Source organism: Myotis davidii, unplaced genomic scaffold (assembly GCF_000327345.1).
Source record: "Myotis davidii unplaced genomic scaffold, ASM32734v1 scaffold913, whole genome shotgun sequence".
NCBI classification, from domain to species: domain Eukaryota; kingdom Metazoa; phylum Chordata; class Mammalia; order Chiroptera; family Vespertilionidae; genus Myotis; species Myotis davidii.
The window spans coordinates 360,383-379,985 of NW_006284344.1; the positions used below are offsets into that span (position 1 = coordinate 360,383).

At 36.6% G+C, this 19,603-nt stretch overlaps 1 protein-coding gene across 2 annotated transcripts in view; it reads left to right on the forward strand.

Moving 5' to 3' along the window:
* SMARCA1 (SWI/SNF related, matrix associated, actin dependent regulator of chromatin, subfamily a, member 1) overlaps nucleotides 1-19,603 on the forward strand; it is an 88,065-nt gene that overhangs the window by 23,530 nt on the left and 44,932 nt on the right. For both annotated transcript variants that reach the window (XM_006754647.2, XM_006754648.2), the window contains exons 9-17: nucleotides 250-318; nucleotides 4,537-4,646; nucleotides 6,085-6,311; nucleotides 7,301-7,422; nucleotides 10,060-10,095; nucleotides 11,043-11,195; nucleotides 15,482-15,614; nucleotides 16,200-16,348; nucleotides 18,741-18,860. In XM_006754647.2, coding sequence (XP_006754710.1) covers nucleotides 250-318; nucleotides 4,537-4,646; nucleotides 6,085-6,311; nucleotides 7,301-7,422; nucleotides 10,060-10,095; nucleotides 11,043-11,195; nucleotides 15,482-15,614; nucleotides 16,200-16,348; nucleotides 18,741-18,860 — 1,119 coding nt within the window. The remainder of the gene's footprint in view (nucleotides 1-249; nucleotides 319-4,536; nucleotides 4,647-6,084; nucleotides 6,312-7,300; nucleotides 7,423-10,059; nucleotides 10,096-11,042; nucleotides 11,196-15,481; nucleotides 15,615-16,199; nucleotides 16,349-18,740; nucleotides 18,861-19,603) is intronic.

Consider the following 19,603-nt stretch of genomic DNA (forward strand, 5'->3'; position numbering starts at 1 on the left):
TGCGCACCCCATACTGGGGATGGAGCCTGCAACCCAGGCATGTGTCCTTGACTGGAATCGAATCTGGGACCCTCCAGTCCGCAGGTCGATGCTCTATCTATTCACTGAGCCAATCCACCTAGGGCTGATAGTGCTTTTAAAATGAATTATTGCTATGTCAATTGTATAAGAATATATAGAATATTGAGTTTACATTTTAAAAAAACCCCAAACCTGTGCACTTATTGCAGAATTTTCTTCCCTCCACAGGACTTTGATTCTTGGTTTGACACTAAAAATTGTCTTGGTGATCAAAAACTTGTGGAAAGACTTCACGCAGTGAGTAATAGCAGATAAGAAAATTTAGTAATTAAATAGAGATTAGCAAGCCAAGAAACAAACTGCTATAGAATCTGTTTGGACTATGGGTTTGCCTCTTGACTCAGTCTCACCACTTCTTCCTCTCAACCTTCCTGACAGCCTCTTTGGGAAACAAACTTTACTGTTTCCTCAGCCTCTCTATGGAATAGTTTTTTTGCTTCTGCTCTCCCCAATGGATAATGTGGTCCTCTCCAGTAGAGACTGTTCACTCTACACGCTCCACAGGTCCTCAAGAGCACATCAGTATTCTAGTTCGCCAATGCCAGTTCTAAGCCACTGCTTCTCCACTTATGTACAGAATTCTTCCTTTGAGGCTCATGTTGCTACCCATTTTCTTCTCATCATCTGCTCATCACCAGGTGACTCCCTCATATTTATTGAACACCAATTTTATATTCTTTGATAACTTCTCATATCTTTCTAATACTTTCACTCATGTAACTCCTTTTGTACTTATTTTGTTACCTTACAGAGACCTCCAGTCCTGGACTCCTGCTTTTTCTCTCCATCCATCAGACTATTTCTGTGGTTACTTTTTTTCTGTACCCAGCGATGAGCCCGTTTTCTAACACTTGGACCACTCTTTTGTGGATACTCCCAAACTCCCTTGCTCTCTTGATCTTTCATTTCTGACCTGAAAGCCCTAAACTGGAATAATGTAACTGTGTGTCTGTCTTGAGGTGTAAATTCTGCTTCTACCACTTATTAGCAGAGTGACCCACTCTGTACTGGGGCTGCTTGACACCGATAAGAAGATTATACAACTGTACAGCCTGGAACCACGATTTCATGTTCCCTAACGTAAGCTGGAATTTGAGGAGGCTAGTGATTCTTCACCATGGCCTTGTACAGCATTCTTTCCCATTTTCTATAACAGTCATTTCACACCTCCCCAAGACTTTTACCCCAGGTATTCCGTGCCCCCGTCCTTTCGCAGCAAGTAACAATATTCCTTTCTCAAAGAGAAAATAGAAGTTATTAGGGTAGGAACTCTTTTAAGGATATCCATCTTCCAAGGGTATCTGATGTGTGTTACCTTCTGTCTGAGTGGAACAGATGTTTTTTCTCTGGGCAGTGCCTAATTCTTCCTATGTGAACCATGGATCTCATGTCTTCCTGTTTCCTATGGAATTTTCCCCATGATGTATCCTTTTTTACTGACTGAATTTTCTACCGCTCCCTCCATATTGGCTTGTTTGCCTTAACATTCTCAGGTTATCTCCTTTATTAAATCCAAATCTACACTATGCTAACCACCCTCACACATACAAAACAGTACCCCCTCAACATTGTGTCCCTCTCAGTGATTAGTTTTTTTTCCACTCTTGATATCTAAGCTTCGTGAAAGAGTTGTTAATCCTCTCCATCCCTGCTACCTAATCTCTTATTCACTCTTTTTTAAAATTAAGTTATGGAATTTTTATTAAAATGTTTCTTTTTAAAAGCTATATTGGCTAGGCCACAAAAATATTTGTTGTGGGCCACATGCAGCCCGCAGGCCACGAGTTTGACATGCGTGCTGTAAAGGGACCCATTGCATCTCTTCCTCCTGCACCCCCCCTACTGGGGATCGAGCCAGCAACCTGGGCATGTGCCCTTGACTGGAATCAAACCTGGGACCCTTCTGTCCGTAGGCCTACGCTCTATCCACTAAGCCAAATAGGCTAGGGCTTCACTCTTATTTTTATGTACAGTTCTAAAATTTTTTAAAAAATTGTCTTATTGGATTTTTGTGTGGAAGTGGATGCAGATGCGTGTTTGCTAATTTTTTGGTCTGTTGTTTTTACTGAGAATCTCAAACCTTCTTTACAAATTAAAAAATAAAAACAAAAACGTATTGTCCACCCCCCTTCTCCCCATGTATAAGCTTCATGTGGCAGAAACCCTGTCTGTTTTCCACCACATTATGCCTTGTGTGCCTGATCCATAGTAACTGCTCATGAAACATTCATTGACTTGAATCCCCAACAGTCCTCATGCTAAAAATATTTGTTCTGAATAAAACAGAACAAGTTACCTTAAGTAATGGGCCATTTATTTTAAGAATGCAGAAGAGGAATAGAAGACAAATCTTCCAAGAATCTGTCATACAAGTCGTAATACAGTTCGGCCTCAGATGTCAAACTTGGACAGATCTAGGGACAGGGTATTCTGTCTCTAGTGGGCCTTATTCACTCCTGGATCCACTGACCACTGGATTCTATCCATTCCATACAACTGAACTTTATCTCACAGGTCTTCAGTGATTTTTTTTAGTTGCTCTGTTTAGGGTATACCTTTTGGTCAGTATCTTGGCTTCTTTGTACTATTTAGCACAGCTAGCCATCGTTCCTGCTTGAAACTCTTACCTGCTTGATTTCTAGGGTACAGGATGGATTTTTTCTTCTTTTACCTCTTTGTCTGCTCCTCTCAGTCCCCTTTATGGGTTTTTCTTTCTCTATTCCCCAAAATTTAGTGTTTTGTAGGGCTTTGTATTTGACTTCCTTTTTTTTCATTATTGTTGAAAGTATTACAGATGTCCCCCTTTTTCCCCATGACCCCCTCTATCCCACACACCCCCAGGCCTTCACCACACTATTGTCTGCGTCCATGGGTTATGCATACATGTTCTCCCTGGAGATCCATTCCTATAGTTTCAGCTATCACCTATAACTCTCAATTTTATCTCTCTATATCTCTGTCCTAAGCTCTAGACTTACATATCCCATTGCCTTCTAAGTCTTCTGCATAAATATCGTACAGGCAGTTTAAACTCTTAAGAATGCCCCCTATGATCTCACTCATGTGGAACCTAGTAAACAAAATAAACTGATGAACAAAATAAATCCAGAGACATCGAAGTATGGAACAGATTGATTAATCTCAGAGGGAAGGCAGGAGTAGGTAGGGAGAGATTAACCAAAGAATTTCTATGCATATATGCATAACCCATGGACACAGACAATAGGGTGGTGAAAGGCCTGAGGGGGGTAAAGGAGGTCAATGGGGAAAAAAAGGGGACATCTGTAATACTTTCAACAATAAAGATAAATTTAGAAAAAGAATATCCCTTAGACAAATTTAAGAGGCCCAAATCAAAAACCAGAAATCCGCTTTTACTTCTCCCTTTTCCTTATCTCCCATTGATCTCTAATAATAATAGCGATAGTTTAGCAATGTCTGCTGTGGTTAAGTTTTACACATGTACTACCACATATTGTCACATCAGCTTAGAAATAGGTATCATTATCCCCATTTAAAAATGCTTGCCATATATATATATATATATAACATATATATATATACACATATATATGTGTGTGTGTGTGTATATATATATTTGGATGAATGGATGAGGAAACAGGCTTGGAAGAGTTAAGGAACTTGATCAGCTCACGACAGCTAACCAGAGACTGAACTGATTGTAGAATTAACTTGATCTGGGTTTGAATTCTGCTTCTACCACTTATTAGTCAAGTAACTTTGGTGATATTTTAAAAATTAAAATAATCACATTTCCCTAAAAGACTTACTGTAAAGATTCAGTACTAGTGTGAAGTTCATGGTGCAGTGTCTGACACATTGCAGGTACTCTATAGATCAGTGATGGCGAACCTATGACACGTGTGTCAGAGGTGACACGCGCACTCATTTTTTTGGTTGATTTTTCTTTGTTAAATGGCATTTAAATATATAAAATAAATATAAAAAATATAAGTCTTTGTTTTACTATGGTTGCAAATATCAAAAAATTTCTATATGTGACACGGCACCAAAGTTAAGTTAGGGTTTTTCAAAATGCTGACACACTGAGCTCAAAAGGTTCGCCATCCCTGCTATAGGTGGTAGCACTATTATTTTCTTGTGATAGAATCTGCCTTACAAGCATACACTCATTATTTCATCTTTTTTGCTTTGTTCATTTATATCTTCCTTAACATTGGGCCATTTTCTCCTCATTAATATATTTAACCATTTTGCAGTTGCCTGAATTTTTATTTCACTTTTAGAGACTCCAAATTGATTTCTTCTAAGGTTTAAAAATCTTATATGACAGATTTTTAAAGGCTCCTTTTTACTTATTCAATAATCTAGTCTTAATTTTTGTTGTATTTTGTGCCATCACATTATGCATGTGTAATTTAGGTTTATATATGAAATTTTTGATAAACTTTTATAAAAACTGTAACTTTTTAGGTTTTAAAACCATTTTTGTTACGTCGTATAAAAACTGATGTAGAGAAGAGCCTGCCTCCTAAAAAGGAAATAAAGATTTACTTGGGACTGAGTAAAATGCAACGAGAATGGTGAGATATTTTATTTTTATTAGAATTTATGTATAAGGAGTTATTAAAAATTAGCTTTGAAGTGGTTCAGTTACTCCTTTAGTTCAAAAATTACATTGTATGTTTCAATGGCAAGTTAAGTAGTTCACATATTTCAGTTGAAAATTGGTGAGTATTTCATTTAGCCTTTGGGAAAGAGCGTTGGCTTTGGAGTCTATAAACTTGTGTTTGAATCCCAAGCTTTTCCTCTTAAGAGCTATTTAGCTTGGGCAAGTTATGTCACCTCAGTTTCCCTTCTCTACAATGGGGATAATAATACTTAGCTTATCAAGATGATATCAGGGTTAAAGAGGATAATGTCATGGACACATTTGCTATTTTTTCCATCAGCAGAAATAGAAATAACTATAATAACAATCAGTAATAATGAGATGGGTGGTTATGTATATTATAAAAATAGAAGCTCAAATGGTTTTATAAATACTAACAAAGCAGGAAATTGACAAAAGAGGAGTCACAAGGAATCATAAATTAGACATGTTAATAGTGTAATAATGCTGCTAAGAGAAAGAGTTTGATGCTTATATAAATGAAATTAGATTATTTATGACATGTAATGACTTCTCTGTTATTGAAACCAGTTTAAGGTAGTTGTGAAGAATATATTTTTCTGGACTCAGACATAAGATCAAACTTTGGCTTTATTCCTTCCTGTAGCTCTGAGTAAGTTGTTTCACTGCTCTCAGCTGCTTGAATTTCTGTCTGTAAAATGGGGGTGATACTAGTACAAATTTCAGGGTTTTTATGAAGATTTAACAAGATGATTCATATAAAGCCCATGACATGCTATTTGGCACTTGCATTCAGAGCAGGTTGGCTCTTACTATAATTAAATATTCTTACCATTCAGGTGAATACATTGGTCTATTTTTGCCTGCATGAAGGTCTAGAAAAGAAAATGAAAAATGTTTATAGGATCAGAAAAAAAATGACCTGAGAAGAGAGATATAAGAAATAGTGATTGTGTATTGAAAAATTATCAGAAAGAGTTATTTGAATAGTTATCAGCTGATTGTAATTTCTAGTAATGGAAAAATCAGAGGAATAGGTTAATAGGCAACAGACAAGTTAAAATGTTTCAGCCTTTATTACTTTCTTGGTTTTGCTGATCAGATTTACTATCAAATTTTTATCTTTTTAAAATGTATTTTTTTAATTGATTTTAAGGAGGAAGGGAGAGGGAGAGAGAAATAGAAACATCAATGATGAGAGAGAGTCATTGATTGGCTGCCTCTTGTATGCCTCCTGCTGGGGACTGAGTTTGAAGCCCAGTCATGTGCTGGGAATTGAACTGTGACCTCCTGGTTTAAATAGGAATCTAAATTGTTCTCCCAAGAGATGTTTTTGATGGCATTAAACCTTCTAATAATCAGTGATTAATTATATTTTAAAATTTTAGGTATACAAAAATCCTGATGAAAGATATTGATGTTTTGAACTCTGCTGGCAAGATGGACAAGATGCGACTCTTAAACATTCTGATGCAGCTACGAAAGTGTTGCAACCATCCTTACCTGTTTGATGGTGCTGAACCTGGTCCACCTTATACTACTGATGAGCACATTGTCAACAACAGTGGTAAAATGGTAGTTCTTGATAAACTGTTGGCCAAACTCAAAGAACAGGGTGAGTTACAAGTCCTTCTATTAACATGAAATAACAATATTAATGACTTGTATATGAATAACATTTTGCAGAATCACTCATCATTCATTCATTCATTCATTCAGTCAGGAAACATTGTTGAGTACTTAATATTTGCCAGGAATTGTCCTATAGGCTGGGTATAAAAAGATGCATCGACACACAAAATACTCTTTGCCTTGGAGAAGCTCACAGTGTGGTGAGGAGTAATAGTTGGAGTTCATCGTGATAAGTGCTGTGATTTGTTGAGAAACTGGGAGTTGGGGAAGTGGTCACAGAGATGACATTTGAGGTGCGCCCTGGAAAATGTATAGAAGTAACCCACTGGAAAAGGAGGGGAAGGGTTTTCCAGAGTAATGAAGACAGGTGTGAAAGAAGGGAATGTGGAGCTTATGGTATTTGGGATAGAGTGGCAGTAATGAATCTGGGAAGATTGATGGGGCCATGTTACAAAAGGCCTTTTAAAACATGCTTTAAGGAATTTGTGCTTATTTGAAGGCAGGGTGGGTTGCAGGGCAGTTCAGAGAAGACTTGGCTGTGGTAAGTGATACAATCAGACTTGTATTTTTGGAAGAGAACTTTGGAAGCAGTATGGGGGAATCTACTAAGAAGAACAGACTAGAGCAGGGGTGGGCAAACTTTTTGACTCGAGGGCCACAATGGGCTCTTAAACTGGACCGGAGGGCCGGAACAAAAGAATGGATGGAGTGTTTGTGTGAAAGGTTAGAAGATTCTTGCAGTATTCCAGTGAAAGATTGTGTGGACCCATTGCTCAGCCTCAGGACATAGTAAAGTCAGATTTTACTAGTAGATCACCTCAACAAATGTATAGCATGCCTAGTGTGTGTGTTTAGTGGAATGTTCATGTGCTACATATTTATATTTCATATGATGCTTACTGTTATTTTTGTAACTTTCAGGTTAGTTTTACACAAGCTTAATAACTTGGTTTTTTTGGTAAAATGTTTCAGGTTCAAGGGTTCTCATTTTTAGCCAGATGATTCGCTTGCTGGACATTTTGGAGGATTATTGTATGTGGCGTGGTTATGAGTATTGTCGATTGGATGGACAAACCCCACATGAAGAAAGAGAGGTAAGGATAAGAAAATAAAATAAAGACTTCAAAATTTAGAGTTAAATTAAGCGATGTTTTTATCATTAAGGAGTTTTGAACTTTGACCTTTTTTGTAGCTAGATGCATTGAATTTCTCACTGCCACTCCACTCTCTCTGAGATTTCCAGTTTGGCTTCCATTATACTGATTCTTTACCAATCATTCTTTTCAAGGTCTTCAAAGACATTTTCACTTATCTAAAGGATATTACACTATTGCATCTTTACTTCCTCTAACCACTGCTATCTCTGGCCTTTTGATTACTAACTGTTTCTCAGCTAATTCTTTGACCTCTGATTTTATGTCATTTCCTTTTATTGATTTGCCTCCTACAGTAGACCCTCACCATTCGTGGAGTTTAACATTGAGATTTTTCCACTTTATGACCAACCCTAAAGACTCAAGAAACATAGTAATTTGTAAAGGGAATAATCTCAATCTTACAGAGATTTTGTAAAAGTGAAATGGGATAACATAGGTATAGGTGCTGATCATACATTTGGATCTTGGAATACTAAAAGTTTGGTGTGCAGAAAATAGTCATTTAGTTAGTGAGGAAGCCTACTTAGCACCTAGTACTTTTCTCATATTTGGAAATTCTTCTAGGCCTTAGATTATTCCTCACGAATGTCATGGGTCTAATGTATTTTAAACCTTTTAAAGCACTTTTTGGGGAGGGCTTTGCTAATTTATCTTCTCTTTTCTGTGATCCTTCAGGACTCTGTCTTTGGCCTCTGTTTTAAGTCTGTACTCATGCTCTGGGCAAAGATCGTGATTTCATGGTATAGTGGAAAATGCATTGAACTTGGTTTCAGAAGACCTGAATTTTAGCACCAACTCCACCACTTTGTAGTGTGTGCAAGCCATTTAATTCTCTGAGCCTCAGTATCTTTAACTGTATTATAAGGGTAATATTAATACCTAGGCTTCTTTTTTCTGACAACGTTGTGAGGACCATTGGATATAATAGGTATGAATGCAGTTTTTAAATTGTGTGGTGCAGTTTATAGCGCATGTCATGAAATTGCACACAATCCTTTTTACCTCTCAACTTTGGGGCCCCTTCTCAGGTCACAAAGACTCAGCACATGGCCTTCTCCCTCCATAGCTGTGGCGGGCCCTCTGTCCCTTGTATGTTGCATTGAAGCCTGGCTGGAGCATAGGATAGGTATACAGGTACTTTTCATATAAAGGGTTTACCTGCTGCCCACTTTGGGGAAACACTTGCAGTAACATTTACAATAGTGGGACATTTGAAAAATTGCACTGTCCCCTGCTCTATAGTATTTTACTCTTTCTAAAATGGTAACTTGAAGGTTTATTGGGCTTTTGCTTGAGAATGGGTTTCTCCAAATTCACCCTAACCGTAGACCATATACTACCATTCATGATGACCCTTCTTCCTGGAATAAAGATGATACTAAGGCCGAAGGGTAGATGCTTTCTGACTTCAGCTAGCCAATATGCATTTCTAGCTGATCTCCCTCCTCATAAACATAGTAGATGTTACCAAATTATGCCCCAAATTCTTCGGTTTTCTTAACATTTCAAATACTGTTGTCCCTCCAGAGGCTTTAAATTGCATGTATTGACTTTAGATACAGCAAAGTCAGAGCTGATCATTTTTTATTTTTTGGAAATGCCCTGCTTTTCCATTATGTTGTCCACACAATCATTTCAATCATTTTTTATTATTTTCCCAATAATAAGGGGAAGGCCATATTTGATTCCTTATTTAATCATTTCTCTGCTGATAATAAAGAATTCTTTCTCAACAGCTTACAGATTGGCCCTTTCTCCATTGCTACAGTTAAATTCAGCTAAGTCTTTGGTCATCCTCAGACTCAGTTCCTGTAACTTAAGGGACTAACATTTGTCAAGCAACTACTGCTATAAGCTAGGCAACTTATAGTTCCAATTGAATTCTTCCAGCAGCCCAATAAAGTATTGGTAAAATTTTCTGTACTTGAAACTGTGTCTCAGAGAGGTTAAATGCTTGCTCAGATCCACATATGTAATAAATGGTAGAGTTATGATTCACGCCCAGGTTTTTGCTATTTCCTCTACACCAGATTGCCTCTCACTACACCATGCTGCTTTCTATACTGCCCTCTCTACATGCTATACTGACTGTGGCAGTGGGAGTCACCTTTTCTGCCTGCAACTTTTGACCATGCCATTCCATTCATGAAAAGTGTAACTGCCTATATTTTGTGATTATAATAGTAATATTTGATTGCTGAAGGAAATTTGGAAAAGTATTTCTGGCCAATCTTTTAGTGTATATAATCATGTATATATTAAGTATATAAATATAAGTGTATATATAAAATATACATTAAAAGATTGTAATTGATATACTATGTACATTATATATAAAGTTCAGTATCCTGATACTTTTTACTCAACATCAAATTGTACTTTCCTGTATCAGTAAAAAAGTCATTGTAAAAATAATTTTAGTGTAATATTTCATCTTATGGATGTACTATGAATAATTTATCCCCCTATTGTTGATCATTTAGGTCATTTCAAATTTTTCACTATTTATAAATAATGGTAATGTGAAAGTCCTTGTACATAAATCTTTGTGCACGTCTCTGATTATTTCCTTAGGATAATTTCCTAGAAGTGGAATTACTGGGTCAAAGGGTATGAATATTTTTAAGACTCTTGATGCATATTGCCAAATTGCTTTCCAGAAAGGTTGTACCAATTTACACTCCCAGCAGCAATGTATGAGAGTGCCCGTCTCACCGCCCCCTTCGTCAACATTGAGTATTATCATTTTTTTTAATCTTCAAACAATGGTATTATGTTTTAATTTGTATTTATTTGATTACTGGTGGGTTGAACATTACTCTTGTGTTTATTAGCCATTTGTGATTGTTCTTCTGTGTATTGTCTGTTTTTTTTTTGGTTTTTTTTTGCTCATTTTTTTCTTTTGGGGGTCTTAGTGTTTTTTTTTCCCTAATTAATTTGTATGAGATCTTTATATAGTAAGGATATTAACATTCCATTAATTTTTAAGACTCTTTACTGGATATCCCTTGAATACCTTCCTGATTTTCCTCATTACATCTCTGTTTGCCCCTTTCCACCATATCGAAATACATCTACTTACCTTCCCCTAATCTGTTGCTCTCATTCCCATTTCTAAAACTTTTTCTTTCTTGGCTGATCTCCTAAACTATACCTTCCTTATTAATTCATCATAGACTAATGGGAATGAAGTTGACATATCTGACATTTTGTCCCCTAGATATATGTCAGCTCTCACTTAGTTGAAACATTTTCACTATTATTGTTTTAATAATTCAAATGATTTATTACTTGCTTAGTTAAATTTATTTATATGAGTGTCCTAAGTTTGACTCTATTGATGTACTCTTATAAAGATTAGGCACTTTATGCAATATATTTCCTACAGCAACTCACACAGTACAGTATATAGATAGCTAAATGTTTAAATATTTTAGAAGGTGGAAGAATATCACAAAGTGGGGTTTTGAGTCTGCATTTTAAAATTATATTTTAAGGTAATATAATCTGATTTTCTCTCTTTTTCTTCCATCTCCTGTGTAAATTTAAAAAAAAAGGAAGCAATAGAGGCATTTAATGCTCCCAATAGCAGCAAATTCATCTTTATGCTGAGTACCAGGGCTGGAGGTCTCGGAATTAACTTGGCCAGTGCTGATGTGGTTATACTATATGATTCAGACTGGAATCCACAGGTTGATCTGCAAGCTATGGTTAGTAATCTTTAATGATGTCAGAAATTTTTCTTCGCTCAGAATACTATTTTTATTTATATAGCACAAAGACAATTTATGATAAAAGGATAACAACAATTTTGGGGAGTTTTTATAGATGCTAAAATAGATTCTCCTGGAAAATAACTGCAAAAACAAACAAAAGGAAATGAAAACAAACATACCCAAATCCAACTATAGCATTTGTGTGTTGATTTTGGCTTTTTATCATGAAAAAGAAATGTCTTGAAGAGGACGTATGCATGTTTTAATGAAGAGGGTTAAACGTCTCTTAATATTATTCTGCTTACCAATTAAATATATTAAAATCCTTACTACTAAAATTGGGAGAGGTGCGATTTTAACTTTTATAATAAAACATTTGGGGTAAGAAGGTAACAAAGGAAAATATTTCAGGAAAACATTTGCCAGTATCAGAAACTATTCTACCTTAAATTTTTTTTTTCAGGGAGCTATTTCTCTTACCTTTCATCATGGTTTCATTTATTGAACTAGAGCTACAACTTCTGTCAATCTTAAGATACAGAAATATAATTTCAGAAGTAAAAAGATTCAAAAGAACTATTCATTCAAAATCCCAAGAAGTTATGGAATAACTGACTGTCTTTGGAAGTCATTTGCCAGTGAGGCATAGCTTAGAAGTCTTTCATTTTCTTTTATGATAGAGATATTGATGATAACCTTTATTTCCATAAAATTGTTAGAGTATTGCTGTTTCACAATTTACTGATTTGAGTTTGAAATTTAAAATATGTGTAGGGATGTTGCATTCTCTTTCAGTGTTGAAGGTGTAACTGGACTCTGGTATTTTTAGATTTAGTACAAAAGCTGTTTTGAACTTTGTTTGTTTGATGATTTTTTCTCAACTACCATCCTCCCTTCACCTATTTGCTCTAGCAGCTTCTGTTTTTTAAAAACCACTACCCCTAGATCCGTGTTCGGCAAACTGCGACTCGTGAGCCACATGCGGCTCTTTGGCCCCTTGAGTGTGGCTCTTCCTAAGCCTTAGGAGTACCCTAATTAAGTTAATAACAATGTACCTACCTATATAGTTTAAGTTTAAAAAATTTGGCTCTCAAAAGAAATTTCAATCGTTGTACTGTTGATATTTTTCTCTGTTGGCTAATGAGTTTGCCGACCACTGCCATAGATGTTTTAATATTATCAGAACTTGCCACCTGTCAGCTTTACCAACTATGAACCATAGGATCAATTCTAGACCAATATACAGTAAGGATATTAGTATCCAATTAATTTTTATGACTCTACTACGGATTCCTGAATTGCCTCAGCAAGCAGAAGGAAGTGTTTGATGATGAGATAAAGCTGACTTTTGCTACCATAGCAACACTTGTTAACTACTTTGTCCCTTACTAAAAGTCCTTGCTCGTGTGGAAGGTGTTTGGACTTAGTGGGTTAAAAATTATTTAGTAACTTAGTCAAGGAGCTTTTAGCTCTCTCTAGTTTTTTTTTTTTTAAATTTTATATAGTTGGCATGTAGTATTATATTAGTCTCAGGTATACAAGCTAGTTCAACATTTGTAAACCCTGTGAAGTGACCAGCATGATAAGTTCACAAAGCTGTAATGATGACTATATTACCTATGCTATATATTATATCCTCGTGATTTATTTTATAACTGAATATCTGTGCCGCGGAATCGTCTTCATCTTCTTGATCATCCCCCCTCTGTCACCATTAGTTTGTTCTCTGTATCTATGAGTCTTTTCTGCTTTGTTTTTTAGATTTCACATATAAGTGAAATATATGAATGTATTTCTCTAACTCATTTAACTTAGAAAAATGCCCTCTAGATCCATCTGTGTTGTTGCAAGTGGCAAGACTTCATTTTTTATGGCCGAGTCTTTCATATATATAGATATAGGTATAGATATGGATATAGATATAGATAGATATACATATATATAGATATGGAACTCAGGTGGTTGTGAAGGCCACGATTTCTGTCTGTAAGTTGGAGAACCATGAAAACCCGTGGTGTAATTGAGTCCAAGTCTGAAGGCCTAGGAATCGTGGGGCTAATGGTGTATGTCCTCATCTGAGTCCAAAAGCCTGGGAACCAGGAGCACCATGTCAGAGGGAAGGGGAAGATGGATATCTTAGCTCAGACAGACAGAGTGATTTTGCTCTTCCGGTGCTTTTTTGGTTCTATTTAGACCCTCAACAGATTGATGATACCACCCATAATGGGGACAGCATTCGCTTCACTCACTTCAAATGCTAATTTGAGGAAAAAACACCCTCACACACACCGAAATACTGTTTTATCAGCTATTTGAGCATCCCTTAGCCCAATCAAGTTAACACATAAAATTCACATTCCCATACACCCATATACTTTCATATCTACTTGAAATATGAATAGAAGACTTCCCTTACACTAGTGGTTCTTAAACATTAGTGTTTTGCTTTTCTGACTCTTACTTTTAAAATCTGTACCTAGTACACAACTATACTTGATTTTCATTATAGCTCCTACAGTTCACTCACACATCCTCTTACCTTCTTTAACTCTGCTCTCTACTGACTCCTTTATAAAGTTCTTCCCTCCCTCCGTCCCTTAAAGCTTCCATTGGGGGGGGGGCAGGCGTTAACCCTCAGCCCAGGGCTCAGCCCAGCCAGGTGTTCACCATCCCTCCTTCCCCGGCTTCCCTGCTGCTGTGTTGCTCCCATTCCCTGCCCAGGACGCCCGGCTCAGCGAAGTTGGCTGAGGCCCATACGGCCTGGGTGCTGCTGCCACAAAGCAGGAGCACCTCTGCCCAGAAGGCCTCGGACCATCCACCACTCCCTCCAGGACCCATGGGCACCTCCCTGCCAATGGCCCTCGCTGGAGGCCATCTCCCTTCTCCCATGTCTGGGCAGGGCTCTTGCCTGGCCCCTTGCCAGGCAGAGCTGCTCCCTGCTCCTGCAGTCACTGTCCCCTCCCTCATGCAGCCCTTTGTTTCCTTCTTTTTTCCATTCCTGTGCCTTTTTCTTGTTCCCTTTCTGTATTTCTCATTTTCCTCTTGGCCTGTCTGCATGAAGGCCTGCCTTTCTCTCCCTCTCCTTTCTTATCCCCTGGGCCATGCAGCTGCCTGAGCAGAGGGCGGGGATACAGCCTGCTGATCTGGTTGTGAGGTGATGCAGTAATGGATAATTTGCATATTTCTCTATTATTAGGTAAGATGGTTTAAGGCAGGTGATTTTCCCTGCCTTCTGGATGGGATAGGGGTTAGGGGATTAGGGGAGGAGAAGTCTGGTTTGTTTTTAACCTCCACTAACCCAGTCCTCCACTCCATCCAGGACCTGTGAGCACCTCCCCGCCAATGGCCGCCACTGCCCTCCTCCCGCGTCTGGGCGGGGCTCCGTGCTCCTCACTGCCTGCGACCTCCCCCTCTCGCTGGGCGCACCTGCTCCACTCTCCTCTGGTCGCCACCCCCTTCCCTTTTCCATTCCTGTGCCTATTGTATCCTATCCTACCCCAGGCCTTGCAGCTACTTCAGCAGAGGGCGGGGTCGCAGCCTGCTGATCCAGTCTTCATGTCACGCTGTAATGGACAAATTTGCATATTCCTCTATTATTAGATTAGATAGATAGATAGATAGATACTAGAGGCCCAGTGCACAAAATTCATTCACTGGGGGTCTGTCCCTCAGCCCAGCCTGCACCCTCTCACAATCCAGGACTGCTGGATCCTAACCACTTGGCCTACCTGCCAGCCTGAATGCCCACTAACCGCTCCTCTGTTGGCCTGATTTGATGTGGTCTCCCCGCAACTGCCTTCCCCTGCAGGCCTGATCTCATCCCCAACTGCCCTCCTCTGATGGTCATCTTGTGACAACATGGGGGCAACCATCTTGTGTCCACATGGGGGTGGCCATTTTGTGATGATGTGAGGGCACAAGGGCCACCTAGCCTTTTTTTTAGTATAGATATGCCACATCTTTATCCACTCATCTAATCTATTGATGGACACCTAGGTTGCTTCCATATTTTGGCTATTGTAAATAATGCTGCAGTGAACATTGGGGTCCATATTTCTTTTTGAATTAATATTTTCGTTTTCTTTGATAAATATCCGCAAGTGGAATTGGTAGGTTGTATGGTAGGGCTTTACCTTTTATAGTCATCATGCTTTTTAAAAAATTTGTAGGTATAGAGAGGTTAGGAACTAATTTTAGTTTCAGAATTTTATAGCAGATGGTGGCTATACTACCTTTTATCTAGAATACCAAAATCTTATAATATATTTTTTTTCTATCAGGATCGAGCACATCGTATTGGTCAGAAGAAGCCAGTACGTGTGTTCCGTCTCATCACTGACAACACTGTTGAAGAAAGGATTGTAGAAAGAGCTGAGATAAAACTGAGACTTGACTCAATTGTTATACAACAAGGTATTTATATGTATAAACTTAATTAGGTGTGGTTTTTTTTTTTTTTGCAAAAACATATGCAAAAAAACTTTCTTTAAAGGAGATTACTTTTAGTGAAAGTTGACCAAAATTTGAAAGCTTAGTTGGCGAAATATGTCAATTTTTAAAACAAAATGCTAATTTAAATCTTAAACTAAAGCCTTGCATTCACTATAAGCTAGTTAAACATTAATAGCTTATAGCTGAATGTCAATGGTATGTCTTTTGACAGACAAAATGTTGAGTTAAATTTTTTTTAAAATATGTACTCGAGGGTGTCTTTCCATACAGAAAATTTTCATCTAAAAAATGAAGTTTGTACTTGAAAAAATGTTTCTGTCCTGAGTTTTAGCTGAATTTTACAGAAGGAAATTCATGTTGAAATAGAAGGTATGATAGAAGAAAAACTTGTAGAGCTGTTAATTAAAAATAACTTTAAAGCTCACTAATTTTTGTTCTTATAAAGCTTTACTTATGGATAAATGTAGTGGTATCTTATTAGAACTGTTATGCCATGCTTTCTCTGGAATATAGTCAAATATATACAACTTTTATTTTTACTATTAGGAAGACTCATTGACCAACAATCTAACAAGCTGGCCAAAGAGGAAATGTTGCAAATGATACGTCATGGAGCCACTCATGTTTTTGCATCTAAGGAAAGTGAGCTGACAGATGAAGATATTACAACTCTTCTGGAAAGAGGAGAAAAGAAGGTTAGTTAAAATGGCATTTTTGTTTTCATGATGGATTGTTTTGAAATCAACATACATCAACATGCTATTTGTACTTGCGTTGTTTGAAATACATGTTTTAAACCTCATGCTTCAAAAGACTCATGTCCTCTCTAAGAATTTGTAGATTTATATCCTGGGGTAGTTTAGGTCTCTTTAGTTTAAGAAAGACTATGAACCAGAGTTTAACATTGAGTGACCTTATACTACATGCTTGTTGAAAATAATGTTGGTATAAGAACAAAATAAATTTTGTGTTTAATCACATATATCAGGACTATATTTTTTGCACTGGATTAAAAAATGTCTGCTGATAAATTTTGTTAACTGAAAATCTTTTGTGCACATTTCATGAAATATTAAAGCATTAATTGTTAAGGTGTTTATAATAAGCTGTTGCAGAATATTCTGGTTTTCTGTTGAATTTGCTTTTTGCCACAAATTATTTTGGATAATTTTAAGCATAAGCAAAAGTAGACATATCCATCCATGCTGTCTCAAAAGGTAAGATTGTCTTCATTTTTTATGACTGAGTAGTATTCCATTATATAAATGTTCCATAGCTTTATGCTGAGTGAAAGAAGTCAGTACTATGATTTCACTTATATGTAGAATCTAATGAACAAAATAAACTAAAAAACAAAATAGAAACAGACTAAATACAGAGAATAGACTGATAGCTGTCAGAGGGGAGAAAGGTTGGGGGACTGGGTGAAAAAGCCAAAGGGATTAAGCAAAGAAAAAACCCCCTCATAGACACAGACAACAGTATGGTGATTACCAGAGGGAATGGGGGTGGGAGGAGGTAGAAGAGGGTATAGGGAGAATAAATGGTGATGGAGGAAGACTTGACTTGTGGTGGTGAACACACAATATGATATACAGATGAGGTGTTATAGACTTGTATACCTGATATCTATATAATTTATTAACCAATGTTACCCCAATAAATTAAATATATAAAAATAAAGTTAAAAAAATAAAATGTAAGAACTCTTTCTAAAAACATAATAATTATAGCATTGCACTACCTGAAAACCCTGATAAACCATTAATAATATCAAATAACCAGTTAGTATTAAAATTTCTAATTGTTTCACAAGTAGCTATACTTTTTAATTTTTTTAAATTTGAGTACACATAATGTTCATACATTGCCATTGGTTGATATGTCATCTATATTTTTAAAAATCTGTAATTCTCCCTTCTTTTATGTATTATTTTCCTTGTAATTTATTTGGTGTAGAAACTGGGTTATTTCCCTTTTGAGTTGCTTACAGTTTGGATTTTGCTGATTTCATCCCCATGGGGTATTTTTCTGTGTTCACTATTTGCTATATTTTCTGTAAGTTGGTAGAATTCACTTTTCAGACCATATTTTTTTGTTTATTCACATTATATCTCCAGGACTTATTTTATAATTGACCCCACCCCTTGTCTCTGGCAACCACCAATCAGTTCTCTGTATCTATGAGGTTTTTTTTTTTTTAGATTCCACATATCACATGGTTTTTGTTGTTCTCTGTCTGACTTAATGCCCTCAAGGTGCATCCAACTGTTGCAAATGGCAAGATTTCCTTTTTTTTAATGTCTGAATAATATTCCATTGTATACATATATACCATATATTTTATATCCATAGACACTTAGGTCATTTCCATGTCTTGAGTACTGTAAATAATGCTGCATTGAACACGAGGGATGCAGCTATCTTTTCAAGGTATTGTCTTTGCTTCAGATAAATACCCAGAAATGGAATTGCTGGATAATATGATAGTGTTATTTTTAATTTTTTTGAGGAACCTCCATACTGTTTTCCATAGTGACTATACCAATTGACATTTCCACTAACAATTCACAAGGGTTCCCTTTTATCCACATCCTATCCATTACTTGTTGCTTGATAATTTATTGATGATAGCCATTCTGACAGGTGTGAGGTGATACCTCATTGTAGTTTTAATTCGCATTTCCCAGATGATTAGTAATATTGAGCATCTTTTCATGTATCAGATATTATCTTGAATTTTGAGCAATCTTGTGTTAGTATGCCAATTGTTTAACCCAAGTTTTCCTGTATTTTTGTACTAGCTATTTGTCCCATTAAAATTTTGCAATAGAAAATATAATTTGGTTATATCTTCAATGATAAAAGATTTTAAAGAAAGCCTAATTGAAGAATACTTTGGATGAACCACTTAAGTATTTAAAATACTTGGGGCAAGTTAAATTTATATTCAAGTTTGATGTCAGCATTGCATCCTTATATTTTAAGTTAACAGATTGGGTATTTCGTGTCAAAACTTGACTTTTTAAAAACACAGAGTATACTAATTCAGTGATGATTTTCTAATTTCAATGCTTTCAAATGTAGACCGCAGAGATGAATGAACGCTTGCAGAAAATGGGAGAGTCTTCTCTGAGAAATTTTAGAATGGACACTGAACAAAGTTTGTACAAGTTTGAAGGAGAAGATTATAGAGAAAAACAGAAGGTAACTTTTTATCCGCAACCCTTAGACTCTCAAATGATCATTTCTCCCCATAACAATTATAAACATCACTGGCACTTATCTAATACAATATTCTGTTATACAGTGAAATTTGATGTAAGTCAGATCTCATGAAAGGGTTACCTTTAATATATTTTACTGGTTTGTTATTACCATTATTGTCATCATCATTTTTGCTGCTGTTGCTGCTATGACTACTACTTTTGTTTTTGAGAAACACTGTCGGAGTGTCGTTGAGTTCCTGGATTCTGAAGATTCTGAAGCTGAAATCCCAACTCTATCACTAAGTGACTTTGGGTACCCATTTTTCTCACCTGTCAAATGGAAGTTATAGTAATATCCTAGAATGATTCTGAGGTTAAATGAGTTAATATTCATAAAGTAATTAGAACAATGTACTTAGCACTTAGTACTAAATATATTAGTGATAATATTAACACATAGTTACTTAAATGATAAAGGACTTTGTTAAAGGTGAATGAAATAATGCCTTATGTTATAGCAAGAATCTTTTTTTTTTAATTTAAATCTTTATTGTTCAGATTATTACATTTGTTCCTCTTTTTTTCCCCCATAACTCCCCTCCTCCCAGTTCCCGCCCCACCCCCGCCCTCACTCCCCACCCACTGTCCTCATCCATAGGTGCACGATTTTTGTCCAATCTCTTCCTGCATCTCCCACACCACTTTCCCCCCAAGAATAGTCAGTCCCTTCCCTTTCTATCT